The sequence below is a fragment of the Hyaena hyaena genome, unplaced genomic scaffold (genome assembly GCF_003009895.1).
Source record: "Hyaena hyaena isolate Hyena2069 unplaced genomic scaffold, ASM300989v1 scaffold_993, whole genome shotgun sequence".
In the NCBI taxonomy this organism is placed as follows: Eukaryota; Metazoa; Chordata; class Mammalia; order Carnivora; family Hyaenidae; genus Hyaena; species Hyaena hyaena.
The window spans coordinates 205,364-231,422 of NW_024081626.1; the positions used below are offsets into that span (position 1 = coordinate 205,364).

At 41.7% G+C, this 26,059-nt stretch overlaps 1 protein-coding gene across 1 annotated transcript; it reads right to left on the bottom strand.

Annotated features, from left to right (window-relative positions):
* Positions 1 to 6,600: 6,600 nt before the first annotated feature.
* CHIA (chitinase acidic) lies at positions 6,601 to 17,688 on the bottom strand. The gene is made up of 11 exons (XM_039221650.1): positions 17,664 to 17,688; positions 16,444 to 16,473; positions 15,705 to 15,906; positions 13,439 to 13,495; positions 12,589 to 12,754; positions 9,736 to 9,860; positions 9,431 to 9,554; positions 8,963 to 9,148; positions 7,877 to 7,996; positions 7,644 to 7,785; positions 6,601 to 6,899 (listed from the first exon to the last, which is right to left on the bottom strand). The coding sequence occupies exons 1-11, from the start codon at positions 17,686 to 17,688 to the stop codon at positions 6,601 to 6,603; spliced, it is 1,476 nt and encodes a 491-aa protein (XP_039077581.1).
* Positions 17,689 to 26,059: the final 8,371 nt, after the last annotated feature.

Sequence of the window (26,059 nt, forward strand, 5' to 3'; positions counted from 1 at the left end):
TATCTTCTGCCCATTTCTTTACTGGGTTGTTTGTTTTTCGGATGTGGAGTTTGGTGAGTTCCTTATAGATTGTGGATATCAACCCTTTACCTGATATGTCATTTGCAACTATCTTTTCCCATTCTGTTGGTTGCCTATTAGTTTTGTGGGTTGTTTCCTTTGCCGTGCAGAAGCTTTTAATCTTGGTGGGGTCCCAATCATTTATTTTTGCTCTTGATTCCCTTGCTTTGGGGGATGTGTCAAGTAAGAGGTTGCTGCGGTGGAAGTCAAGGAGGTTGTTTCCTGCTTTCTCCTCTAGGGTTTTGATAGTTTCCTGTCTCACATTCAGGTCCTTTATCCATTTTGAGTTTATTTTTGTGTATGGTGTGAGAAATTGATCTAGTTTCATTCTTCTGCATGTTGCTGTCCAGTTCTCCCAACACCATCTGTTAAAGAGGCTGTCTTTTTTCCATTGGATATTCTTTCTGAAATGCAGTTAATTTAAATTGAGATGTGCATAAGTATAAAGTACACCTCGGGTTTTAATTTTTTTTAATGTTTTTTTTTTTTAATTTATTTGTGTGTGAGAGAGAGAAAGACAGCGTGAGCAGGGGAAGGGCAGAGAGAGAGGGAGATACAGAATCTGAAACAGGCTCCAGGCTCTGAGCTAGCTGTCAGCACAGAGCCCGATGCGGGGCTCGAACCCACAAACTGTGAGATCATGACCTGAGCCAAAGTCAGATGCTTAACCGACTGAGCCACCCAGGTGCCCCAGATTTTAAATATTTCGAGTGAAAAAGAAAGTACAAAATATCTCATTAATAAATTGTATATTGGTTACTTGTTGAAATGATAGTATTTTGGATCTATCAGGTTAAATAAAACATAGGAAAATTAACTTTTCGTGTTTCTTTTTACTCTTTTTTCCTGTGGCTATTTGAAATGTAAAATTAAATACATTGCTCACATTATATTGCCACTGGGTTGTGCTGATCTGCGATACATTAAGACCAGATTAGGGATCAACGTGAAGTTACAGATCATAAGAAGAAACAGCTTAATAAAAGTAGGTAAAATACTTGAATGGGAAGCTCAGAAAGAAGAATATACAAATTACCAGTAAACATATAACAAGTGTTCAACTTCAGTAGTCATAAAGGAATTACAAATTTAAACCATGATGTGCTACCCACAAGACAGGTAAAATTATAAAGACAGATAACACTTGGTGCTGCTAAGATATGAAACAACTGGAAATCCTGAATACACTTTTAGTGTGACTAGAAATGGATACATTTGCCTTGGAACACTGTTCGGCAGTATTTACCAAAGCTGAAATAGACATCCCCATGACCTACAGACTCTTGCCCCTTGGTATTTACTCAGCAGGAATGTATATGACTGTGCTCCAGAAGACAAGTAGAAGTACATTAAAAGTAATATGATCTATAATAGCCCCAACTGAAATAACCAAAGGTCCATGAATGATAGAATGGAAAATTTAGTCGTGCAATACTCGTACGGAGGAATACTGTATGGCAATGAGAATGAACAGCATCCTGCACGTTCACAGTAGTGAATGAAGTAATTTAGACATGAATATTTACCTACTGTATGAGCACATTTACATAAATTCAAAAACAGGCAAAATTAATTTATGTGTTAGAAGTTAGGGCGGAGGTGCCTTTTAAAGGAGGGTGGATGGAATAACAGAAAGGGGGTATGAAGAGGGCTTCTGGAGTGATAACAGTGTTCCATTTCTTCTTATTTATTTACTTATTTATTTATTTTAATGCTTATTTTTGAGAGAGAGAGACAGAGTGTGAGCAGGGGAGGGGCAGAGAAAGAGGGAGACACAGAATCGGAAGCAGGCTCCAGGCCCTGAGCTGTCAGCACAGAGCCTGACGCAGGGCTCGAACCCAGGAACTGTGAGATCATAACCTGAGCCGAAGTCAGAGGCTTAACTGACTGAGCCACTCAGGCGCCCCAGTGGTGTTCCCTTTCTGACCTGAGTACTGCTTACACTGAGGAGTTCACCCTGCATGTCTTGTGAATGTGTTCAGTTATGATTTGGGCCTTTTTTGGAATGCATGATAGACCAATAAAACTATATTTTAAAAAATCTGGCAATCCTAGAGGAAGCATGTGAACATTCCTTACTTACTTCTTTTCAAAAATAGCATAGTCATACCCTTTTTCCTTTTTTACTTCAGTAGTTCAATTTGTCAAGTATTATCCCTATGTTAACTAAAGCTGTTCACTTCTCACTATTATCAGGAACCAGTAAGTCTGGAGTGTTATTACTTTTCCTAACAAGTTTTTATTCTGGCCTCTACTTACAAATCTGCTTTATTTATTTTCCTAAACTGCTTATATGAATGGCATTTAGCCTTCTTTCCTAATTCTGGACTTATTCATTATTTATCAGATGGTGCAAAAGCCTGACCACTTCATTGTCTTATAAAGTAGTTATATCTGGGCATTTATATATTGAAATGCATATTGTTTTATTGGAAATTATTTTTCTCCTCCATGATTATGGCATCGTGTTATTTATGAAATTACATGTGCTAAGTTGTGCTATTCATGAATTTAATTTGAGGATATTAAACGGGTGGTGTTATAAAATAATTTGTTACTCAAGGTGGGACTTGGGTCCAAATAGGATTGAGAACCCCTGATCCAGTGAATAGGGATTCTGCTGGAGAATGGATGGGTCTCCAGAAGGTAGAGGAGGAGAGGAAAATAGACTTTCTAAATCCAATTTCCAGACTTTCTTAAGCACCAGTCTTTCTCAACTGGTAGTAGAGGGATGAACATAAGCTTTGAGACTCTCAGAACTGGTTTCTGATAGGTACTAGTATATCATTTACTGGCTACATGGCTTTGGGAAGTTACTTAGACTTGGTTCGTCCATAAAATGGCACTAATCATTTCTTGCCTCTTAAGGCTGCCATGAGAATTTAAGAGATAACACAGGACACATCTTACACAGCAAATGACTGACCTATAATTGTTAGTTAACAGATGTTAATGCACTTCTAATTGACCACCTCCACGCCCAGGGCTACAGCCAACTGTACCTTGTGCAAATTAAAAAAAAAAATAGTTGCCTTTTCATCTGAATGGGTGCCATCTTTTATCAAAGCTTAGGAGTCGGTGAGAGGAACACTGCCCCATCCCTGCCTGGATCAGGGCTTTTAGATCATGCCATGCATAAACCATCTCCTTCCAGTTAGATTCCCATAAGAACATGATTACCATCAGCAAAGTTCCAAAGAAATGACTGGGTGGTCCCTGACGTGATTTGGTTGTCTGTTATGTTCCCAAATGGATCAGATAGCATAGACTTTGAATATCTCCAAGAAGATCTGGGCCCCATGTCCCCATCGGAGGGACTTTCAGCCAGCTTGCCACTCTCATTTATGGGCTCCATGAGTCACCACTCCCACAAATAGACTTTAACCAAGAACATGAAGGGTGTGACTAAGATTGCTGCTAAGCAGCAAGCCCCACTTGAAGCCCTCCAAAAGTCATTGTGACAGTGCTTTCTGAAGGGCAACCTTGTGGTGAGGAGGGAGCCATAAAGGCCATACTTTGAAAATCAGTTCTGCTACAGGCACCTGGGTGGCTCAGTCAGTTAAGTGTCCAATTTCGACTCAGGTCGTAAACTCGAGTTATGTGAGTTCAAGCCCTGCATCGGGCTCTGTGCTGACAGCTCAGAGCCTAGAGCCTGCTTCAGATTCTGTGTCTCCCTCTCTCTCTGCTCCTCCCCTGCTCACACGCTGTCTCTCTCTCTCTCTCTCGTTCTCTCTCTCAAAAATAAAGATTTTTTTTTAATTTAAAAAAAAATTAGTGGCACTGGAAAAAGATATTAATCTGGGAAACCACTCTGATCTAGCAGCTGGCCACTGTGTTGTTCAAAGATGCTTTCCCTCAGGGTCAGTGACTTCTTTCATGTCCTTCCGAAGTCCAGTTCCTTGCATCCTCCTGTGCCCTCCAAGTTATTTGCCATAGCACTGACCTAAATAGAAACTTCTTCCAAAAGGACCGCCCAAATTCCTATGCTCTATTTTGCTCTAGATTTTATTCTTTAGTTAGAGATGTAATTGCATTAATTTTTTAGTTAGAGATGTAGTTGCAATTTTACCGACTTTTGCTTTCACCTCCTTATGGAGGACACTCTCATATTTATGTTTTTGATCTCCAAAGCATGTCATGTAAGCGCTCAGAAGTCAACATATCAGCTGTCATTACCACGAGTGTGATTTTCCCACATTCTATAACCCTGTACCAGCTCTGTCTTCTCAGCAGTGAATTAGAGCATATCACCACCTCTCCATCCCTGCTATAAAGTTCCAATGGCTCCACAGCTCACTTAGAATAAAATCCAAACTTATAACCATGTCGCAAGACCTTGTGTGGTCTGACTCCTCCCTGCCTATTTCTTTCCTTTGCCCACTACCTTGGCACAACCTTGGTCTTTCTTCTAATGGGCCATGTTCATTTCCACCTCAAGGACTCATTACTTTCTGCACCTCTGCCTGAAATGCCCTCTTCCCAGATCTCAAAATGCCTATCTCTTCTTGAATGTCAAGGCTCATCTCCTATGGGACTGCCCCACAGAGGCCTTCCTGGACTGTCCAAATTAAAGTACATTCTGCCCCTTGTCACTGTCTATCACTGTTACACTTTTTTCCTAACATCATCAAAGTATAATCATCTTAGGGGTAGAGTCTCTATGTTGTTTACCACTATGTCCTTAGTACCTAGAACATTACCTCGCATATAATAAGTCTTGTGAGCTCATGAATATGTGGTCATTACCCAGAAAGCTATGTGTTCCTCATCACTACCACCAAGGTGCCCACCAATTGTGTGAACACTGAAGCCTGTATCAAGGGAGGCAGTAAAGTACAGTAGTTAGGACTCTGAGCTCTGGGGCCAGCCTGCCTGGCTTGGGATCTGGCTCTGCAACTTAACTGTGATCTTAGGCAGGTGACCTTTCTGCCTCAGTTTCCTGGAATTAATGTTATCTTCCTCACAAGGTGGCTGGGAGAATTAAATAATAAAATACAACCAAACACTTGGAACAGAGTGGCGCCTGGTTGGCTCAGTCGGTTAAGCATCTGACTTCAACTCAGGTATTGATCTCGCAATTTGTGGGTTTGAGCCCCGTGTCCAGGCTTTGTGCTGACAGCTTAGAGCCTGGAGCCTGCTTCAGATTCTGTGCCCCTCCCCTGCTCTCTCTCTCTCAAAAATAAATAAACATTTTAAAAATGTTTAAAACACTTAGAACAGAGTTTGACACACAATTAGCCTGCCAGAAAAAACCGGAGCCATTATATTGTGATTATAGATTCTTTCCATTGCAGTAAAAGAAACAAGCCAGCTTAAGCAGCAAAGAGGAATTTATTATATAGTTACAGGGGTGCTTCACCAGAGTCTGAAGGCAGAAAGGCATCTAAATCTCAGGAAGGTTCCAGAATCAAAAGGTGGAAATCCATCTGTAAGTGTTCTCCATCTGGCATGGTGGCTTTTCTCTGTAGCTTCCCTCTAGTTTTCTTTCTCTATACCCAGGGCAACCTCCCTTCTCTGCAGTCTCTCACTATAGCTCCTGAGTTTACACATCCCAGAACAAGCCACTCTCAGGGTGTGAAAGCCATTCCTTGTCTGTTGCAGACTTCAAGTGCTGATAATCTGTTTGGCCCTCTTGAATCTGATGTCCATCCTAGCCAATCAGCCAAGCAGAGGGAGGAGACCATGCCGTGTAAGCACAGCAGTTGGTGACCACTGCTATGGTTTCAAAGAAGGAGACAATCTCCTGATCAAGGGACACTGCTATCTCATGGGCTAGGCAGACATTTCTTCCTTTCTTTTTTTTTAATAAAAAAAAAATTTTTTTTTTTGAGACAGAGAGAGACAGAGCTTGAGACAGGGAAGGGCAGAGAGAGAGGGAAACAGAATCGGAAGCAGGCTCCAGGATCTGAGCCATCAGCACAGAGCCCAATACAGGGATCGAACCCACGAACCTTGAGATCATGACCTGAGCCAAAGTGGACGCTTAACCAACTGTGCCACCCAGGTGCCCCTAGGCAGACATTTCAAAAGGAGTCTACCTCACAGATCTTCCCAAAGCTGCCAATCTAGGAGGTACTGGACCAGTTTTGGGATCTTAACAGTTGTGAACAGAATGCGCCCTGCTTCTGCTTTTTGAGCAAGCCACACAGGTCTGTGTGCCTTAGTCTCACAGTCACTTTGGCTTTTTCCTAAGGACAGTCACCAGGCTACAGAGCTATTTTCTTGTTTCGTCCCATCCCAGCACCAAACATTCAAGCATTTCCTGTAATGACAGCCTCCAACCTTCTCTCAGATCAACTGAGGCAAACAGAAGACTGCGGGGTTATGGCTCCCCCACTTTCTTACACACTCTCTTCCGCCACCCCCTTCCCCTATGCAGCCTTGTATTTTCACATCTAGAAAGGTTTCAACCCAAATCATTTAAAACCAAGGACACATGTTTTGACTGATTACTTTTATTGCAGAACCCTAGACAGAAGCAAGATGCACTAAGCAAAGGAGACTGTGCAGAACCCTCGGGAGTGGAGGCGCAGGTCTGGTTTATGCCCAGTTGCAGCACTCACAGCTGGGGTCAAAGACAAGCCCCGCCTGGCAATTCTGCTGGTACGTGACTCCATTCTGGCAGTGCCAGAAGGCATTTTTGTTATTCGCCACCGGGTAGAGGCCGTTCGCTTTGCCGGCACAGAATCCACTACCCCCAGAACTGCCTCCAGGGCTGCTTCCGGAGGAGCTGCTCCCGCTCCCACTTCCGGTCCCACTTCCGGTCCCACTTCCGGTCCCACTTCCGCTGCTGGGAGGAGCCGTTATGGGCGCATTGGGTGTAGCAGGGGCTGTGCAACCTGAAATAGCACAGAGCAGATTGGTGGACCTGGAAGCGGCCTCCAGAGCTGCCTTGAGGTGAGGAGACTAGGAACCCTGAGGGGAAGGTCTGGGGGTGGAGTGCTGTTAGCTCTGGATCCCTGCAAGCAAAGAGATTTCAAGATGACTCCATACTCAGGAGTGAGGAAGAGCTATAATTTCAAGCCACTCCAGTTTTAATTTTAAAACGTTCTCTCTTCCCTTATGAGGTCAAAAACATTTTAAAAAATGACTGAGCACCAGTATGTGCAAAATACTTTCCTAGGATCTGGGTTAAGCTCCAAGAGAAAAATCTGGGCGAAAAAGTTAGGGACATGATATTTCTCCTGAATTACGGACTAGAAACGTGAGCAGAACTGAAGGCTTCTTGTTCAATCACCAGAAGGGATAAAAGACACCGTTAATGAGGGAGGGGTTCATAGAAAGTAAATGCTTATATATTGAAGGTCAGTCTAATTTCTTGAGGCTGTTCTACACCTTTAAGACCTAGCCAACCTGGAAAACTCACCCAGGGAGGCCTGGTTTGCCATGACAGTATAACATGCCTGACCTGGAAGTTCAAGGGTATGGAAAGAATGCAGCACCTGTGTTTCAGCTGGGCAGGAGCAGTGAGGTGAAATGGGAGGTGAGTCCCTGGACAGTGGGGGTGGGCAGATGTTAGAGCTGCCTTTTGAGCTGGAGAAGGAGCATTTGTCTACCCTGGGCATCCTCCTATTGTCACTTACTTGCACTCTGCAGCCCAAGGGATTTCTTCAGGGTGTTGATCAGGGGGAACTTGCCCTCGTTGCAGAAAGTGCCTGTGAAGTCATCAAGGTCAATGGCCCAGACCATGGCACCTCCAAAATTATTCTCCTTAAGCCACTGAGCCTGTTTAAGGATAGAGGACACCATTTCCAGGTCATTTCATTTCTCTGAACTCAGGGCTGAGACCACAGCATGGTAGAGGGGCTGACCTTACCTTGATGCCGAAGCTCTTGACATTATCATAGCCAACCCACTCGTTGCCCTGATAGGCGTAAGGAACGTCCTGAGGGGCATCCCAGACCTGAGTGGCTCCATTTTTCAGGAAGGTACAGATCTTTAAAAAATCAAGAGGTTCAAATCTTTTAAATATGACTCCCATAAAAGAAAAAATAGTCACTTGTCTCTTTATTTTTTGTTTTTTGTTTTTCTCTCATGTCTCCAGTTGGTTGATTTTTCTGTTTTCTAATTATGGGTTGTTATTTGCAGTAAATAAGATCAAATTGCTTTTGAAATAGTCCTGTTATCCCTACTCTGAATGCTTGATTTTGGGAGCCCACATTAATATGAGACATATAGTTCTTTTATTCCCTTATGTGCTAATGTAAATGACTTTAAATCTGTAGTCTATTTCTTGAAGCAATATTGCACATTATAAGTGCTCTTGGGGGCACCTAGGTGGCTTGGTTGGTTAAGCCAGGTCCTCAGGTCATGATCTTGAAGTTAGTGAGTTTGAGCCCTCCATTGGGCCCTCTGCTGTCAGCATGGAACCCACTTCCAGTCCCCCTCTTTCTCTGGCCCTCCCCCATCTGTGCATGCTTGCTCTCTCTCAAAAATAATTTTTTTTAACTTTTTTTTTATAGTTTATTTATTTTTGAGACAGAGAGACACAGAACATGTGGGGGGGAGGGGCAGAGAGAGAGGGAGACACAGAATCTGAAACAGGCTCCAGGCTCTGAGCTGTCAGCACAGAGCCTGATGCGGGGCTCGAACCCATGAACCATGAGATCTGACCTGAGCCGAAGTCGAATGCTTAACCAACTGAGCCACCCAGGCGCCCCAAAAAATAAATATTTTTTTAAAACTCTAAAAACAAAAAAATAAGTGCTCTTCATACTGGATTAGGTAAATGGGCTGATTATGTAACCACTGGAAGCATTTAGAGTGATAGCTTTGTTTTAAGTTAGATAAGTAGTGGACAGAATGAGCACTCAAGATTTCTGCAGATTCTAGCCCTAAGACTACTGTTCAGCACAGGGCATGGAATTCACAGAATTTCCATTGTACAGCCCAGTCTGCCTACCTCATAGTAGGCCCAGAACCCAGACTGCCTGGTGTAGGGCCCAGCAGGACCAGCGCCCGAGGTGGGGGCACCAATGCCGGTGTTGGACGGGTCACTCAGGATGAAGGTGTGCCCATAGGCGGGGAATCCAACGATGAGCTTTTCGGCTGGGGCCCCATTTTCCTTCCAGTAGTTCATGACGTAATCCTGCAATGGCAGCGGGTTAGCTAGAGGCTCCACCCAGCTGATGACCCAATGCTTAGTGACTTTAGTCCACTGTTCTAACAGGCCAAATTGTACAAGGTTAATGACAGATAGGTAGTATTTTTTCAAAACATTTTGATGAAATCCTAGTTAATGGGATGTGATCAGCCATGAAGGAGGATAGTTATCCAAGTGAGACATTTGCAGAATTTTCTTTATCCCCACATCTCCATGTGATTTACAACCTCATCGCTGGTCTTCATGCACATGTGTGCAGAGACTTACCACATTGAGGTAGGCATTGCTGCCAGTGTTAGTAGGGTATTTGTACAGGGGGCTGTTCTCTCCAGTGTAGCCCTCCCAGGAGCCATGGAGGTCATAGGTCATGACGTGGATGTAGTCCAGGTACCTGGGGTGCGGTAAGGGATTTAAAACCATTTCTGACTGTCATTTCCCACACACATGCAGGCAAACGAGACCACTTCCAAAGCCTCCTAAACAGGACACCTGAAGAACAAGCCAGACTAAGGACAAGTCTATCTTGCAAAAGACAGAGCTACAGGAGTTTGAGGGCTGGGTGAGTCACTCACTGGGACAGCTGGGGGATCTCATAGCCAGACTGGATGTTGGAGATGCCGGCAGCTACTGCAGCAGTGACCATCAGCCTGGGCTTGTTTATCTGCTTGGCCTCCTGCTCGAAAGCTTCACGCATTTCCTATAGAAGAATCAATTACAGTAGGTCATCTCTGAATCTGATGTTATCTCCCTAAATAATCATGATAAGTATGTTTGTATAATGCTTTTCTTTTTCAAAATATTTTCATGTATTTTATCTTACTTTTTAGTCTTTTGATATCCTTGTAAAGTAGATAGGGTTGATGGTATCCATTTTATAGGTATCTAATATGTATAGAAATTAGGCATTTTCACCAAAGTCCCACAGCAAGTTAGTAACCAGGTCATGACCAGAATGCACATCTCAGATGGTCAGTCAGAGCTCCACTTATATCACTATACTTTGAACTTAGAGTTGCTGCAGGAACTTATATCCAGCTTTTAGAAGTATAGATGTTGCTTCCCTTCATCCAGTAAATGAACTACTTTGTAGGACGGACATCCCATCAAATGCAATGCTGACTTGGCCAGTAAGGGAAGTAGCTATAGCCAGGTGATAGGTTCCCATTCAGCCCTAGCGCCTTTATTTTCTGTGACTCTAATCTCAGTTGGAGGACTGGGTTCAGTTTTTATAACTGTTATTAGGATGTGCCAGAGTGTGTTCCACTGAAGGGTGGGTCTGAAAATTGTCATGTGGTACTGGTTAGAGGAAGTAGGGTATTTAAACTAGAAGAAGAGGGTCACCTGTGTGGCTCAGTCGGTTAAGCATCCGACTTCGGCTCGGGTCATGATCTCATGGTTCATGGATTCGTGCCCCGTGTCAGGCTCTGTGCTGACAGCTAGCTCAGAGCCTGGAGCCTGCTTCAGATTCTATATCTCCCTCTCTTTCTGACCCTCCCCTGCTCACACTGTGTGTGTGTCTCTCTTTCAGAAATGAATAAAACATTAAAAAAAATAAACTGGAAGAAGAGAAATTATAGGCAGGATGTTATAGCTGTGTGCAAATATTGAACTGATAGATAACAAAGGTGTTTTGTCCTTTGTTACTTTAGTGGGCAGAATGAGAACCAGTGACTGGGAGTTTTAAATTATGACTGGAGATATGTTTCAGCTAAGAATAGAGATGTTCTTTCTGATCTCTAGAGCTGTTCAACAAATAAGTAGATTGACTTTTCAACTAGTGAGTTGGTTTCTGTTGAAACCATTCCGAGGCTGGCGGATGATCTGGTATATGGAATGGTGTATAAAGAATCTCTGTGTGCCTAGGTGACTCAGTCAGTTGAACATCTGACTCTTGATTTTTGGCTCAGGTCATAACCCCAGGGTTGTGGGATCGAGCCCCACATTGGGGCTCCATGCTAGTGTGGAGTCTGCTTAAGATTCTTTCTCTCTCCCTGTGCGCTTCTTTTCTGCTTTCATGCTCTCTCTCTCTCTCTAAAATAAATAAAATAGAAAAAAAAGTTAAAAAAATAGATTATCTTGGGAGAGGGTAAATCTAAAAACTGTCCTTGGATTTTCTTACTCCATTCATTTTTCTTTGGTGATCTCTTAATTATCTGCCTTTGCTGATGACTTCAATACCGTATATCAAGTCAGGCTCTTTGTCCTGAGCTCTAGATTGGTATTCATTCAGTAACTACTGGGCATTCCTGTAGGAGGGCCTACAGACTCCTCTCAGTTTTCGTGTTCAAAGACAAATTCATGAGTCCTTCTTGTTTCAAATCTCCTCTTCTTGTAGTTACGTTTTAGTTACTAGGACAACAAACCAGTGCTTAAATTCAGAAACTGGAAGTCCTCTCTTTCTCACTTCCAGTTGGTGTCCAAATCCTATTGATTGTACCCTTGCATACTTGCCCTTTCTTCCCTCCCTGTTAGAACCTTTGTTTGGGCCCTCAGCATCTCTTGCTTGACTTACTGCAGCAGCCTAACTGTATCCCTGCCTTCCTACCTCCTTCTAATTCGTCCTCCATGGTTGAGCCAAGAGTTATCTTTCTAAAACACAAGTTTCATTCTCTCTTTCAAAGCTTTCAGAGCTGCCCCATGGCCTTGAGAGTTAAAGTCCAAATTCCTTAACATAATATACTAGCCCCACTTGGGATCTTATTCTTGCACATGTGCAGCCTCACAGTCATCATCCTTAAGTTACCATCTTCACTTCCTTGTCAACACTAGTTGCTTTCAAGACTGAGCTCAAGTGTCACTTTCTCTAGGAGGCTCTTCTTGATCCTACCCCAGAGCAGAATTAGGTTGCCTCTGTGCTGCTTTACCGAAGCATACTATAATTGTTGGTTATTTTTCGACCTTCTACCTCATCTCATATTCCTTAAAGCCAAGGGTTATCTTACTTTTATCTTCAATCTGACACCTAACCCAGTGTCTGGGACAGAGTAAGTGTTCAGTAATAACAGACGGTATAGTATAATGGTTAGAAGCCGTGGGCTCTGTAGCTGGACTGCACGGGTAGTTATGACACCTACTAGTTGTGTCATATTCAGCAAGTTACCTAAACCTTAGTTTCCTCTGTAAAATAAAGATGATGATACCTATATTACCTAGATAATAGAATAGATTTACAGGTGAAACGAGTCATAATTCTTAAAATAGAAGAGTAGAATAAAGCAGCATGGTGCCTGGCACATAGCACACATGTGTTTTTGTTGTCATTATGAAAAGCTTTGAATGAAGGCATGATATCTAAAAGTCTTCGTGATGTGAAGATTCTATAATCCTAAATTCCAGTTTAGTTGCACTAGGGAACCACCCGATTCTCCTTGGAAACAAAAGGCTTTGAATTTTTTTGGGCTAGAGATTGCCATTTCCCTCCTCACCTGCACCAGGACGGTGAAGAGATGCTTGTCCTGAGGAGGGCTCCCACGAGAACCAGGGTACTCCCAGTCAAAGTCCAGCCCATCAAACTCATACTGGCGCAGGAATTTGATGACTGAGGCAATGAAGGTCTGGCGGTTCTCAGGAGTGGAAACCATGGCAGTGAAGCTGAGGGAGACCCAAAGAACACAGGGTGAGGGAACGCCTTGGTGGTCCCAATACCTTGCAGTAAAATAGCACTTTTATATTTCTCCCTCAGAGCTCTTCACGGAGACCCACAGCCCAGAGGTAAGTAGGCCTCTGGCTTCCTCCTGTCCTTTGTAATCAGTTCTCCACCAGCCACAGAATCTCAGCACTCCATTTATTCTGTGACTCACCCAACTCTGTCACCCAACTCTGATCTTTCACCTAAGTTGCACTTGTTGCTTTGAACACCTGGCTACCCCAGCACACTGTGCTGTCTCTCCAGATAGCCTCCCAAGTTCATATGCCTTCAGAGAGGTCTTCTTGTTTATTTGCATGGCTTTCTCTTCTCTTCCCCCAGAAAGTAACTAGAAATGCAATAACTCTCTCTGCAGGGGTTGTGCTTTTGAAATACTTTAAGAAGAGGTTGTTTTGAAATCTCAGTAATGAAACTTCTGTGGATGGAATCCCAGAATACCCACCTACATGTAAACGTATAAAATAAATTGTGTTCTACCTTAATATTGAGATTCTAGTAGACTAATTTATTCCAGTAGCCTGTTTGTTTAATGTGCGTCCTTCATACCCTGTCTTAGATTGTGAAGTCTAAAGAAACATAGCTTGTTTTCAATAGCAAATGAGCACTAGGCTCTACCACAGAGGACTTACGGGGCAGTTCCAAAGTTCCAGCCTCCAATGGCCAGGAGAGTTTTCAGCTGGCTGTTCCTGTAAAGCAAAGGATGGAAAAGAGAAACTTCAAAATCTATGAATCCTTCTAATTAAAATAGCATTGCTTTTGTATTGAGCCTAGCCATATACTTTGACATTGCCTTGATAAGATATTCTATAAGGTAGTTTTCCTTCACTATTAAAGACTTTCTTTATAAAAACTGTTATTATTCAATACTTAGTATAAAACTAAGTGCAATAAGTCAGTCAGAGAATGACACCCTATGACTTCAAACATATGTGGTATTTAATAAACAAGACAAACAAACAGCAAAAAGAGACAAACAAAATTCCAGACTCATAACTATAGAGAATAAAATGGTAGTAGCCAGAAGGGATATAGGGGGCAATGGGTGATATAGGTAAAGGACATCAAGGGTACACTTATCATGATAAGCACTGAGTAATGTATAGAATTATTGAATCATATTGCACACATGAAACCAACATAATTATGTTAATTATACTTCAACGACAAAAAAAATTGTGTTATTATCATAAATGCACTCAACGGATGTCTGGGTGGCTCAGTTGGTTGAGCATCTGACTTTGGCTCAGGTCATGATCTCACAGTTCATGGGTTCAAGTCCTGCATTGGGCTCCTTGCTGACAGTGTCGAGCCTGCTTGGGATTCTCTCTCTCCCTCTCTTTTCACCCCTCCTCTGCTCTCACTCTCTCTCCCAAAAATACACATTTAAAAAAATGCACTCTGGGGCGCCTGGGTGGCTTAGTCAGTTAAGCGTCCGACTTTTGCTTAGGTCATGATCTCGCGGTTCGTGGGTTCGAGCCCCGCGTCGGGCTCTGTGCTGACTGCCAGCTCAGAGCCTGGAGCCTGTTTCAGTCTGTGACTCCTTCCCTCTCTGACCCTCCCCTGCTCACGCTGTCTCTCTCTCTCTCTCTCCTAGAAATAAATAAAACATTTTAAAAAATAAATAAATAAATAAATGCACTCGGAATTCTTTAGAGAAGTCCAAATTATGGGGCTGGATTTTGTAAAATTAGAAATCTATTAGCAGTAATATACATAAAACTTAAAAGCATAATTAAATTATATTCTATTCCATCAGATGAAATGGTAAATATTGCTTGAGCATAATTGCTTTCTCAGCCTCCAAGATGATGAATATAAATTAATTGCTTAAAATTATGTACATTTTCTGGAATAGCAGTGCTCAAACAGTTTATACTGGGATGGGAAAACATTAAAATTCTGGGTTTATAACCTCTTTCTCAGAGATTCTGATTTATTTGGAAATCTCTGATTTATTTGGATTGGGAGAGGGACTGGCATATTTATCAGGTACCTCGTGATTTTGATTCATAGTCAATGGATCACAGTTCAAGAAGTACCACTCTAAAGGAGTTTATTTCCTGTTTATCATAATTTAAATTCTAGTAGCTACATTCAAGATAGTACCACTACTAATGGTAGCAATGGCCTCTAGCCTTATTTCTCCTAGAAATAGCTAAATTGAGCAAATCAGAAATTAAAAGATACTAGGGTTATGGTTTCTTTGTTTTGCTTCATTTTTACACAAATGGAACTTTTAAAATATAGCAGACACTTTGATTTCTTTTTCTAGTTCAGTGATATCTAATCTTCAGTATCTCCCACCTCCTGCTCTCTGATGTGAGTAGCTAAGATGGCTGGCAGTTTCTTAGGTCATAAAAAAAGATATTGACAGGGAATCAAAGAAACAGAGCTGATATATTTTGAATACCTTCTAGAGAAGGCAATATGTTATCTGTATGCTTGCTGCTTAAAGTATAGCTCCTGGACCAGAAATATTAGCATCCTCTGGGAGCTTGTTTGAAATGTAGAATCTTGGTCTCCACCCCAGACTTGCTGTGCTTGAATTCATTTTAAGAAGATCCCAGGTGAGGGGCGCCTGGGTGGCTTAGTCGGTTAAGCGTCCGACTTTCGCTTAGGTCATGATCTCGTGGTTCGTGGGTTCGAGCCCCGCGTCGGGCTCTGTGCTGACTGCCAGCTCAGAGCCTGGAGCCTGTTTCAGAGTCTGTCTCCCTCTCTCTCTGACCCTCCCCTGCTCACGCTGTCTCTCTCTCTCTCTCTTTCTCCTAGAAATAAATAAAAAAATATTAAAAAAAAAAAAAAAAGAAGATCCCAGGTGATTTGTTTCCACATTAATGTTTGGGAAGCACCGACCTAGGAGATAGATACCAAATTATACATCTCCCCCGCTCTTACTTGTTTTTCAGGCCATTGAAAGCTTGATAGAAAGTCACATCATCCCATTCGATGGTGGTGATCTCGTTGTTCCGCATCCCAGCAAACGCATAGATCAGGTGAGTACAGAGGCAGGGGTCAATGTCATCAGGCTTGAAGCGCCCCAGGCCTGGCCGATACTGGGCCCAGTTAGTGAAGTAGCATGTCAGCTGGTAAGCAGAACCTGGAAGTAGTAAGAAGTGAAAACGATGACCTGATGTAGGTGCCCCTGAAATGCGCTGTGAATTTTGGTCTTACCTCTGTTTTCCTCCCTTTGCCTCAATGCCTGATCTCTGTGTGGTGGTGCCGAATATAAATACCCTTGTAGATGAGTTCAAAGATTCTAACTTGGGAACTAGTCACTGACTTGGAGTTGGCTATTTTCAACTTCTACAGATTCATTTGGGGATCTTAAGCCTAAGAACCACTTATGGAAAGATGTCCAGTAGTCCTGTGAAGCCCAGTGAATACCAGTTGATAACACCCAGTGGTCATGCTAAAGAGAATAGCAGTGACAGCAGTTCAAAACAACAGTTTCTCCCAATGTCAACCCATCTATCTATGAAGTAGACAGTAGCTTCCTTTCCCTTATATGACTTATCTCTTGATTTACTTAAAAAATACATTAATCGACAATTGCATTATTACTAATTTATAAAGATTTGTGTTTTATGGTAGGAAAAGGTTGTCTCAGAGATAAAAGACAGAGTTCATGACTTACCTAGCTGAGCATTCAGCAGAAGGGCCAGACCTATAGTGAAAGAAAATACATATATTCTGAACCAATTGTCTGTATCCTGTAGAATCTAATTCTAAGGCCTGGGTGCCATCTTATTTGCCATAACTTGTTATAGCCCAGTGGCATTTATGGATTATGCTGAAGAGTAGGCTTTTCAGTGAAGGCACCAATAGATTGACACTTCCCTCCTCTTAGTCAGAAATGGCCATGGCACTCTCTTCTTCCACCTTCCATGTCAGCAATAAATGTTACTGAATGCAGAATTCAAAGTCTACTGTCTGTGGAAGATGTACTTACTAAAATTACTCAGAATGTACTCTACTCAATAAGTATGTACACGTCCATCCATGCTTCACTTCCCTGAACTGGGATGAGGACAGCCTTCCACAGACAAGACATCCTCTAAAGCAATAAATTCATTATCTCCTGGAGCTTGGATTTTTCTTTTCTTTTCTTTTTTTTCTTTTCTTCTTTTTTTTTTTGGAACCACCTTTTAGGAGCCCTTACGGTAGAAGAAAAGAATCATGAACTGTGAGGCAAGACTCCAGATGCCTCTTCCTGATTCCACCAGAGCACTTCTGACGTCATTGAGCTACAGTTTTCATTCAGAAAAGTTCTGAAACTATGAAAAGCTCTAGAACAACTAATAAACTATGGCTATAGCATGGCTCTAAACAATTTACTCACTTAACCCCTTTAAATAACTGAATTTCTAGCGGACATTTTTATGATATATTAGCATCTCAGCAGGATAGTAGGGGATAAAAGAGAAGTAACCCTGAAAACAGTAGAACAAAGAAAACTTGCATAATTCTATCTCAGTTCCTACTAATTTTCATCTCTGGAAAAGTAAGACCTAGGATGCAAGCATGTAAATAAAAATAATAGCAATTAAAATGACGTGGTGCAGGAAAATGAATGGAGAACAAGAAACCATTGATAAGGGACAAGAGAGTAAGACAAGCATGAAGGAAACAAGCCTTTCTTTTAGGAACATGTCCATGGTATCAGTGAAGGTAGAAATGTTACTAGAGTCAACTGAAATTAAGAGACTATGATTTGTGTATGTCAGGATTCTCTTGGAAACTTGAAATGATGAACAAAGAATAGAAGAGCCTAAAGGCGCAATGCAAAGGCTGTCAGATCCAGAGAGAAAAAGGGATCAGGTAAGAGTAAGGCTCCATCTCTGACTGCAGACTCACCTGTGAGGAGAATAAGCTTTGCCATGGCTGTTGTTGGTACTGGTCTGACAGAGAGAGCCTGGATTTGCTTTTTATACCATCCGAGTCCCAGGTATCATGAGGGCGTCCAAGTGGACAACGATGAACTCAGATGTGTATATAGCTAATCAATAAATCAACAGATATCCTCTCCTACAAACCTTAGACCTCCAACCTACACTCTCTCACTACCACCACTTTCTCTGCTCAGTAACAACAAAGTAATGCTATGACCCCTAATAAGGTGGTGGAGACCATCACAATGGAAACCACTGCTTAATGGCTTTAATGGCAGTTCCCAGGGCTGATAAGCATCTGTTTAAACATTCTGGTTACGTTTTTATGATGTGGACATTTCGTGCTTGGCATCAAAGTGTGTCTTTATTGAAAAGTAAATAATAAAAACCCTTAGAAGTTATTAGCTGCTTTAAAACCTTTTTTCCTCATGGAATTATTCATGTATAATTTGTACAATCAGTACAAACTTTCCATCTTTAGGTGCTACTTTCTGAACACGTTACCCACACCTGTTCTTAGGAATGACTTTAAGTCATGATTATATGATACTTTTATCTAAGAATGTGTGATTTCCAAAAGGTCCCCATTGAAGGTCAACAAGAACTCATTGGTGCTCCATAGTTCCAAATTACATCCAGAAGATGTTAAAAAATAGTTTGCATTGCCAGTGGGTAGAGATGATGGTGATGGTATTGGAAGGAATCTCTTTTTATGTCTCTATTATGTCTAGAATTTTATGTGTTTTTTTTAATGTTTTTTAATGTTTTATTTATTTCTAGGAGAGAGAGAGAGAGACAGCGTGAGCAGGGGAGGGTCAGAGAGAGAGGGAGACACAGACTCTGAAACAGGCTCCAGGCTCTGAGCTGGCAGTCAGCACAGAGCCCGACGCGGGGCTCGAACCCACGAACTGCGAGATCATGACCTAAGCGAAAGTCAGACGCTTAACCGACTAAGCCACCCAGGCGCCCCTAGAATTTTATGTTTAAAATTAATTTCAATCAATCTCTCTAAACATTATCCACACCATCATCCTGTCAAAAATTTCCATTTTAGCCAAAATGGTCTGTTTTGTTGTCCCCAAACATGTCTTGTGCACCTTTGCTTATACAGTCTCTCCACCTTCAAAGTCTTGTCTTTTCACTTTCCTTATGATGTCTTATGATTTTAAAAAGTTCTCAGTTGTAAGGTAGTCAAATATATACAACTTTTCCTTTATGGCTTACTTTTGTGTATATGTGTATCTTATTTGAAAACAAAAAATCCCTCCCTACCCTGAGAATAGAAATATTCTTTTATATTTTCTTCTAAACTTCTTAATGTTGCCTTTAAATTGAAGTCCTTAATTCATCAAATTTGTTTTTGCATATAGTGTATGGATTAATTTTATTTTGTTCTGTAACTAGTCGTCCCAGTATCATTTATGAATAATCCATCTTCCTTTTTTTTTAAATTTTTTTTAAATTTTTATTTATTTCTAGGAGAGAGAGAGAGAGAGACAGCGTGAGCAGGGGAGGGTCAGAGAGAGAGGGAGTCACAGACTCTGAAACAGGCTCCAGGCTCTGAGCTGGCAGTCAGCACAGAGCCCGACGCGGGGCTTGAACCCACGAACCGCGAGATCATGACCTAAGCAAAAGTCGGACGCTTTACCGACTAAGCCACCCAGGCACCCCGAATAACCCATCTTTCTTACACTTACCTAAAAAACCACTTCTATCATAACTCAGACCTGTCACATGTAATATTATCTGGTCACATCTCACACCACCAGTCCCACCTCCTATTACATACACTGCTCTTATATCCTCAGGAATGTCTTAGTCATCATGGCTCTTTATGTTCCTACTTCAATTTTATAATTCACTTGTCAAATTTCATGAGAAACGTCATTGGAATTTTGATCAGAATTACACGGAATAACATTGAGGAAAATGGAGATTTTCTGTCTTTCTATCCATGAATATGGGTTGCCTCTCAAATTATTTACATCTTTTGGGGTGCCTGGGTGGCTCAGTTGGTTAAGCATTTGATTCTTGATTTGGGCTCAGGTCATGATCTCTCACAGTTCAAGGATCGAGCCCCACATTGGGCTCTGTGCTGACAGTGCAGAGCCTGCTTGGGATTCTCTCTCTCCCTCTCTCTCTGCCCAGCAGCCCCCCACCCCTGCTTGCACACATACCCATTCTCTTTCTCTCTCAAAAGAAATAAACATTTAAAAATATTTACATCCTTTTAAACATCTGTTAATAAAGTAATTTTCTCTATAATGGTTTTTCACATCATTTGAAAAAGGTGTATTCCAAGGTACCATATATATTTTGTCTCTATTTTAAATGGTATTATTTAAGCTGCATTTTCTGTTTATTGCTTGTGTATACAAATGCAATTAATTTTTATATAAACATTTGAGTCCAGCAACATTATTAAGCATGCTTATTAGTTTACATAATTTTCTATGCTTTTGTTTTATTTCCTATGTAGTAAATCATATCATCTGAGAACAATGGCAGGTTTATTTTTTCATTTCTAACATGCATAGCTAAAGAGCCACTACGTAAAAGAACAGTGAGAGACTGGCCCATGTGGTCAGTCTAGGTTAGAATGCCAGTTTATTCACAAAGAGGGACACAACTGGCAAAAATACTGCCAGTCAATTGCATAGAGCAATGTGGCATACAACCACACCTGCCTGGCATAGTGGTTCCGATGGGACAGAACAGAGGACCAAAGTGGGCTCCAGAACCGTAGATGTGGATTCCAATCCTGGTTCTCCTTCTTACTAGATATGTACATTAGACAAGTTATTCTACCTGTTGGCTTCAGTTTCTTCACTCATAACCTCTGCATAATAATAGTTCTTATAGGGTCATTGTGAGGGTGAAATGACATCACCTGTGTAAAACACCTTGCACTGCACTTAGCACATTTTAGGTATTTAATACATTGTAGCCATTATTATTCTTCCAAAACTGAGGATCTGAAATCCTTGGATAGCTAAGGAAGAATCATGGGTGCTGGGGGAGTTTGCACACTAAACTTTGTGTGATTAATGACATGTTTCAAACATGATTTTGTTAGTTTTTTAATATAGATTTTAAATAAAATATCAATTTATTAGAAAATTCTAGTTGCTTTTTGCTGTATTTTCTCAGCTGGCAGAGCTACTACTGCTATTCTCTGTGTGTTTATAGAGAAGAATATATAAATTAATTTTTGTTAATCAATCAAAGTAATTAACAAAATGGTTATCGTATCCGGAGAAATGGTTGCTCCTACATGAAAAAGACTATTGTTAGAATCTGGCAAAGAGGAAACAAAAGTCTTTCAAAATGGTGAATTTCCTGCTCTGGAGATGTTCAAGTATAGGCTGGAAGATATCTGAGGTCACTTCATAAAGGGCTTTGATGGTCAATAGACAATAGATTTGCTGACTGTTAGAGCCTCTTCTAGCCCATTTGATTCTTACTATTTCCCCAAGAAGGAGGCAAGCTAGACTTTTTGTTACTTTATACAGATGAGGAAATGGAGAATGAGAATTTGATGAAATTAAACAGTCAGATGTGTAGCCTGAACAGAGGCTCAGAGCTGCTGACTCCTAGTCCAGTATTTCCCTTTCTTCCTGCTGAATTCTATTTCTACTAATGCAACCTAAGACTGTATTATCTTTTGCAACAACTTCATTGTGTGGTTGTTTGATATGGAGTTTCTTACACAAAATAGACTCAAATCTCACTCACTCAGTGCTTGGGAAATAGATTTTTTTTGTAACCCTATGCATATTTTCATTATATATATCATTGTTTTGTGTCACCTGTTTATAGTCTACATTTCCTACTAATAGGTAAGCTCCTTGGAGGCAGGTACTATTTTTTATGCATCTCCGTATCTCTATGACTTAAGTAGTTCTTGGAATTTCAAAGATGAGACTACAATGAAGTTGAGGAGGGCTATGACTCCTGCCCCATAGAAAGGTGACTCCTTTGTATCCAGAACAAATAATAGACACAGAGTCTTGGAAGGGAATACTGGAAAGCCAAATGGTTAGGTGAACTTTCTGCAGAGTGCGGGTATCACTTTCTTGAGAATGGAGGCGAAAGATCCCCTCATGGGCACAGTATACTGGCCAGAATGTGTCACATATAGCCAGGGTTGAGCAGTCGTTGACTGTCCTCCTTACTGATAAACATAAGCATTCTGTGGAGTTGAACAAGGCCATTACTGGGAGATGCAATACAAAGGTCAAATCATAACTGAGTAATGACTACAACATGGGTCCCAAGTCAGCTCTATTGACCATGGAGCCAGTAATATCCCAGAGGGAAGGAAATCTCCTGCATGGCCTACTGGCCTAGGACCTGCAATCCTTCCCTAACAGTGGGTTACATTGGCAGATACTGGGTGGTACAATGCAATAACATATTCTAAAAGGAGAGTGACATTAGGAGACACCAGAATGGCCCCTCGCTCTTCCCAGTTGTACCCATTTCTGGACTATTTCTAAATTCAATCAGAGAAAGACAAAAACCATATGATTTCACTCATGTGTGGAATTTAAGAAACAAAACCAATGAATATTGGGGAGAGAAAAACCAAGAAATAGACTCCTAACTATAGAGAACAAACTGATGGTTACTAGAGGGAATGTGGGAGGTGGGGCAGGGGTTCAATAGGCGATGAGACTTGAGGAGTGCACTTGTGGTAAGCACTGGGAGTTATATGTCAGTGTTGAATCACTAAATTCTACACCTGAAACTTATATTACACTGTATGTTTACTAACTGGAATTTAAATAAAAACCTTGGAAAAAATAAATTTGGTAGCATGAAGATTAGCAAAAGTGTCCACCATCTGTGAGAGTTGCATTTAAGAACTTGGGGCAACCTGATTGATAATTCTCCTCGGAGGATCTAGTGCAAGACAGTGAGAATGTATCACCACCCTCCACATCCAGTGGTTTCAGAGGTTTCCTTCCTACCTTGCAAGGGATTTTTTTCTACCTCCATAAATTTCGATGGCATTTTCCTCATACCTGGGACCATCACCTAGGTGGGAATCCTGCACCAACACTTTCCCATTCCCATGGTCATGCAGTAGTTGGGGCACTTCATTTGCACCAGCACCAGGGTAAGAATGGCTTCTCAGTGCCCACGTGGTGGAGTATTGGGCCCTGGGGGGGGGGGGGAGGTAACGGCAAAGCTGCAATTGGGTAAACCCTCAACAGCCAGGTAAAGTTAGCAGTGCCCCAGGCTATTCTCCGCCTGTTCCTTAGTGCAGCAGTCCTGATTTCACAGTTGCTAAGACAGGGTTGAGGGAACAGAAAGAAATAACTGTGGGAAGGGATATCTGGATTGGGTCCCCAAATCACAGTTGTTCAGCACTAGAAAACTTCCTGTCCTCAGACTCCTAGGTTCCTAACAGATGGCTGAGAACAGATGGGCTGTTGCTGGGAATGGCTCTATTTAGGATATTTATAGCATTGGGTGAGCAATCCAGTTAGCATACCATTTGGAGTGAACACTAGGCTTAAGCAGTTTGTCTTTGTCTTTGTGTTGACGTATCTGCATTCTCTCACTCTCATCCTCTGTGGGTAATAAGAAACATGAAATAGCCATCAGATTAGGTTTGGACATTGTCTTAGTTTGCTTGGGCAACCATAACGAAATACCATAGATTGGATGACTTAAACAACAGAAATTTATTTTCTCATTGTTCTGGAGGTTGGAAAGTCTCAGATCAAGGTTCTGGCAGGATTCAGTTTCTTGTGAGAGCTCTCCTCTGGCTTACAGATGGTCACCTTCGGGTTCTGTTCTCACACGAGAGAGAGACAGAGACAGAGGCAGAGACAGATCTAGTGTCTCTTTTTTATAAGGGCACAATTCCGTTGGATCAGGGCTTCATCTTTGTAAACTGGGTTAACCTTAATTACCTCCTTAAAGGCATACTGTCTTCAATACAATACCTCCAATGGATGATCCTCTCATGACCGTCTTATTCTCAGGCAGCCCACAACAATCTAACATACTATACATCTAGGTCTGAGAGAGAGAGATCCTGGGCCTTAGATGTTGGGGTATTTTAACTTCTTCATTATTAAAGAACCAACCTCTTTCTGGTGAGATTGGAACATAGGCTCTAACAGCAGAACCCCTTGGCTTTCAGCTCCACCCACTATCTCAGTATTGATCCATTGGGAGAACACTTGGCTTTCCCTGGTGTGATCTTAACCCTTGTGATTGCAGCACTGCTACTAGGTGGAAACTGGCTAAGGTCCTGATTCACAGGTCAGTTCTCTGCTGGGATGGACTTCATTAAACCCTAGGACATAGGGAATAGTTGGTGTCCAGAGGCAGCAGGCCAACTACCTGTTGGCCAGGAGGCCAGCCTACAGGGTGTCATTGAAGTTAATCATCACCCTTCAGCTATCTTCCAAGAAAAATTTATAAAAAACCATCATAACCAAGGCATATCTTGGTTAAATTATTGAGTTCTTCAGGCACCAAAAGAAAAAATTATCAAATAACTTAAAATATACGGGTTGATGAAGGGGTAGGAGATACCCACTGGCCTCAAACATCCACACAACAATATTCAGTGTCCAAGCACAATGGAGCAATGCCTGCTATCTAAGGCTAAGTTTACCTGGAAGTAGTTCATGTGAGAGTAATTTAGTTTAGAAGTAGAATCCAGGAAGCAAGAATAAAAGATGGAGGAATGAAACAGGGGGAAAGGGGAAGACAAATACAAAAATATATTATTAAGTTGGCCATTGCTAGGGGCAACTGGATGTTCAGTCCCTTGGGACTGTCTTAGAAGTCTTATGAAATATGTTTCTAGACCATCCAGAGAAGAAAAGTGGAAAGACATCCCTCCCAGGGATGACATTAACTCTTCGGCTTGTGCCAGGTTGTCCATGCTTTTGTGGACACTTGTATCTGAGAAGCTCCAGGTGAGAAGCAAGAGTGCATGGCACACACATGTGTGAAGCGAAGTCCTACAGCTCTGTGAAGGTGATTGAAACTTATTCAGAGCTGGTTGCTGCAGTCTTGGCTGAAGTTAAAGGGTAAGGTGGAGGGAATTTGGAATGGTGCTAAGAGGTTTTGTCTACACCTACAGAGTTCTGAAGAAAAGAAAGTATTGACCTGTCTCATCAAACTCTGCCAAGGAATTTGGGAAATATGAAAAGAACAAGCAGATGTTCTCACATGTGAAGGGACCCAAGGACTGTAGCAGCCATGGCACTACTTACAAAAAGAGTTCAGCTGCAAAATCAGCCAACAACAACGACGACAAAAAGTACATGAAAAGCTGTAGGAACAGAACTATTTCAAAATGCAATGCCGGGGCGGGGGGGGGGGGGGAAACTAACACAAAATTTTGAGGAAAAGAGTGAGCCCAGAGTTTTATGTTTAACAAGCTATTGATCAAATATAAGGCAACAGTCAGGCATTTTCATACCTTTGGGAAAATGGAAGCCCACAGCTTCAGGCTTTTCTTGGCAAACAAAAATGAAACAAAGGAGGAAACGAATTAGAGAATCCAGCATTAGAAAAGCTGTTGTAAAAGTACTGGTCATGAGCATTTCATTAATTTAAACATAAGAGTTTCGTTCTATTATAAAATGAAGTGATATTAAAACTTCTGAGTAAATGAAAATAATAACAAAATCTGGAGGTGACAAGTATTGGAAGACTGTTAAACGGTTAGTTTTCACACCTCTAATATTGAAACATGAGCTAAAACATGTAATTCCACCTCCTAGTTTCCACTGTCTTTTCATTCTTAACCCATTTCTTTGCTTTCCTTTGAGGCACACCAGACTGATTTGTGTGTTCTGTCTTCAGTTGTTTTCCTTCCATTGTTTCTTGAACCAACTCCACTCAGGCTTTAGCCACTAAGAACTCAGGGGTACTACCTCTGCTCTTGGTGATGACCCACATGGTGTTGAATCTAATGGTCAACTCACAGACTGCATTTTACCTGACCTATTGGGGGTATTGGACAGAGTTGATCACTTTCTTCTCTTCCCAGACACTTGACTTTCTTGGTGTTCTCCCTCATGCGTCCATCCTCCTTTCACCTTCATTACTTTTTGCTACTTTTCTCTGCAGCCTCTGGATATTAGAATGTGCAGAGCTCAGTCCTTGGACTCCTCGCTTTCCCTTTCCATCCTCACTCTCCTAAAGATTTCATCCAGTCTGTTGATTATTTTATTTTTAAAAATGTTTATTCATTTTTGAGAGACAGCATGAGCAGAAGGGCAAAGAGAGAGGGAGACACAGAATCTGAAGCAGGCTACAGGCTCTGAGCTGTCAGCACAGAGCCTGATGCAGGACTCTAACTCAACGACTGTGAGATCATGACCT

Coding starts and splice junctions, on each gene's coding strand:
- CHIA (XM_039221650.1), bottom strand. CDS start 17,688: ATGGCAAAGCTTATTCTCCTCACAG. Junction 13,496..15,704: donor TTCAATGGCCTGAAAAACAA/GTAAGAGCGGGG, acceptor TTTGCTTTACAG/GAACAGCCAGCTGAAAACTC. Junction 7,997..8,962: donor GGTTCTGGGCCTACTATGAG/GTAGGCAGACTG, acceptor GATTTTTTAAAG/ATCTGTACCTTCCTGAAAAA.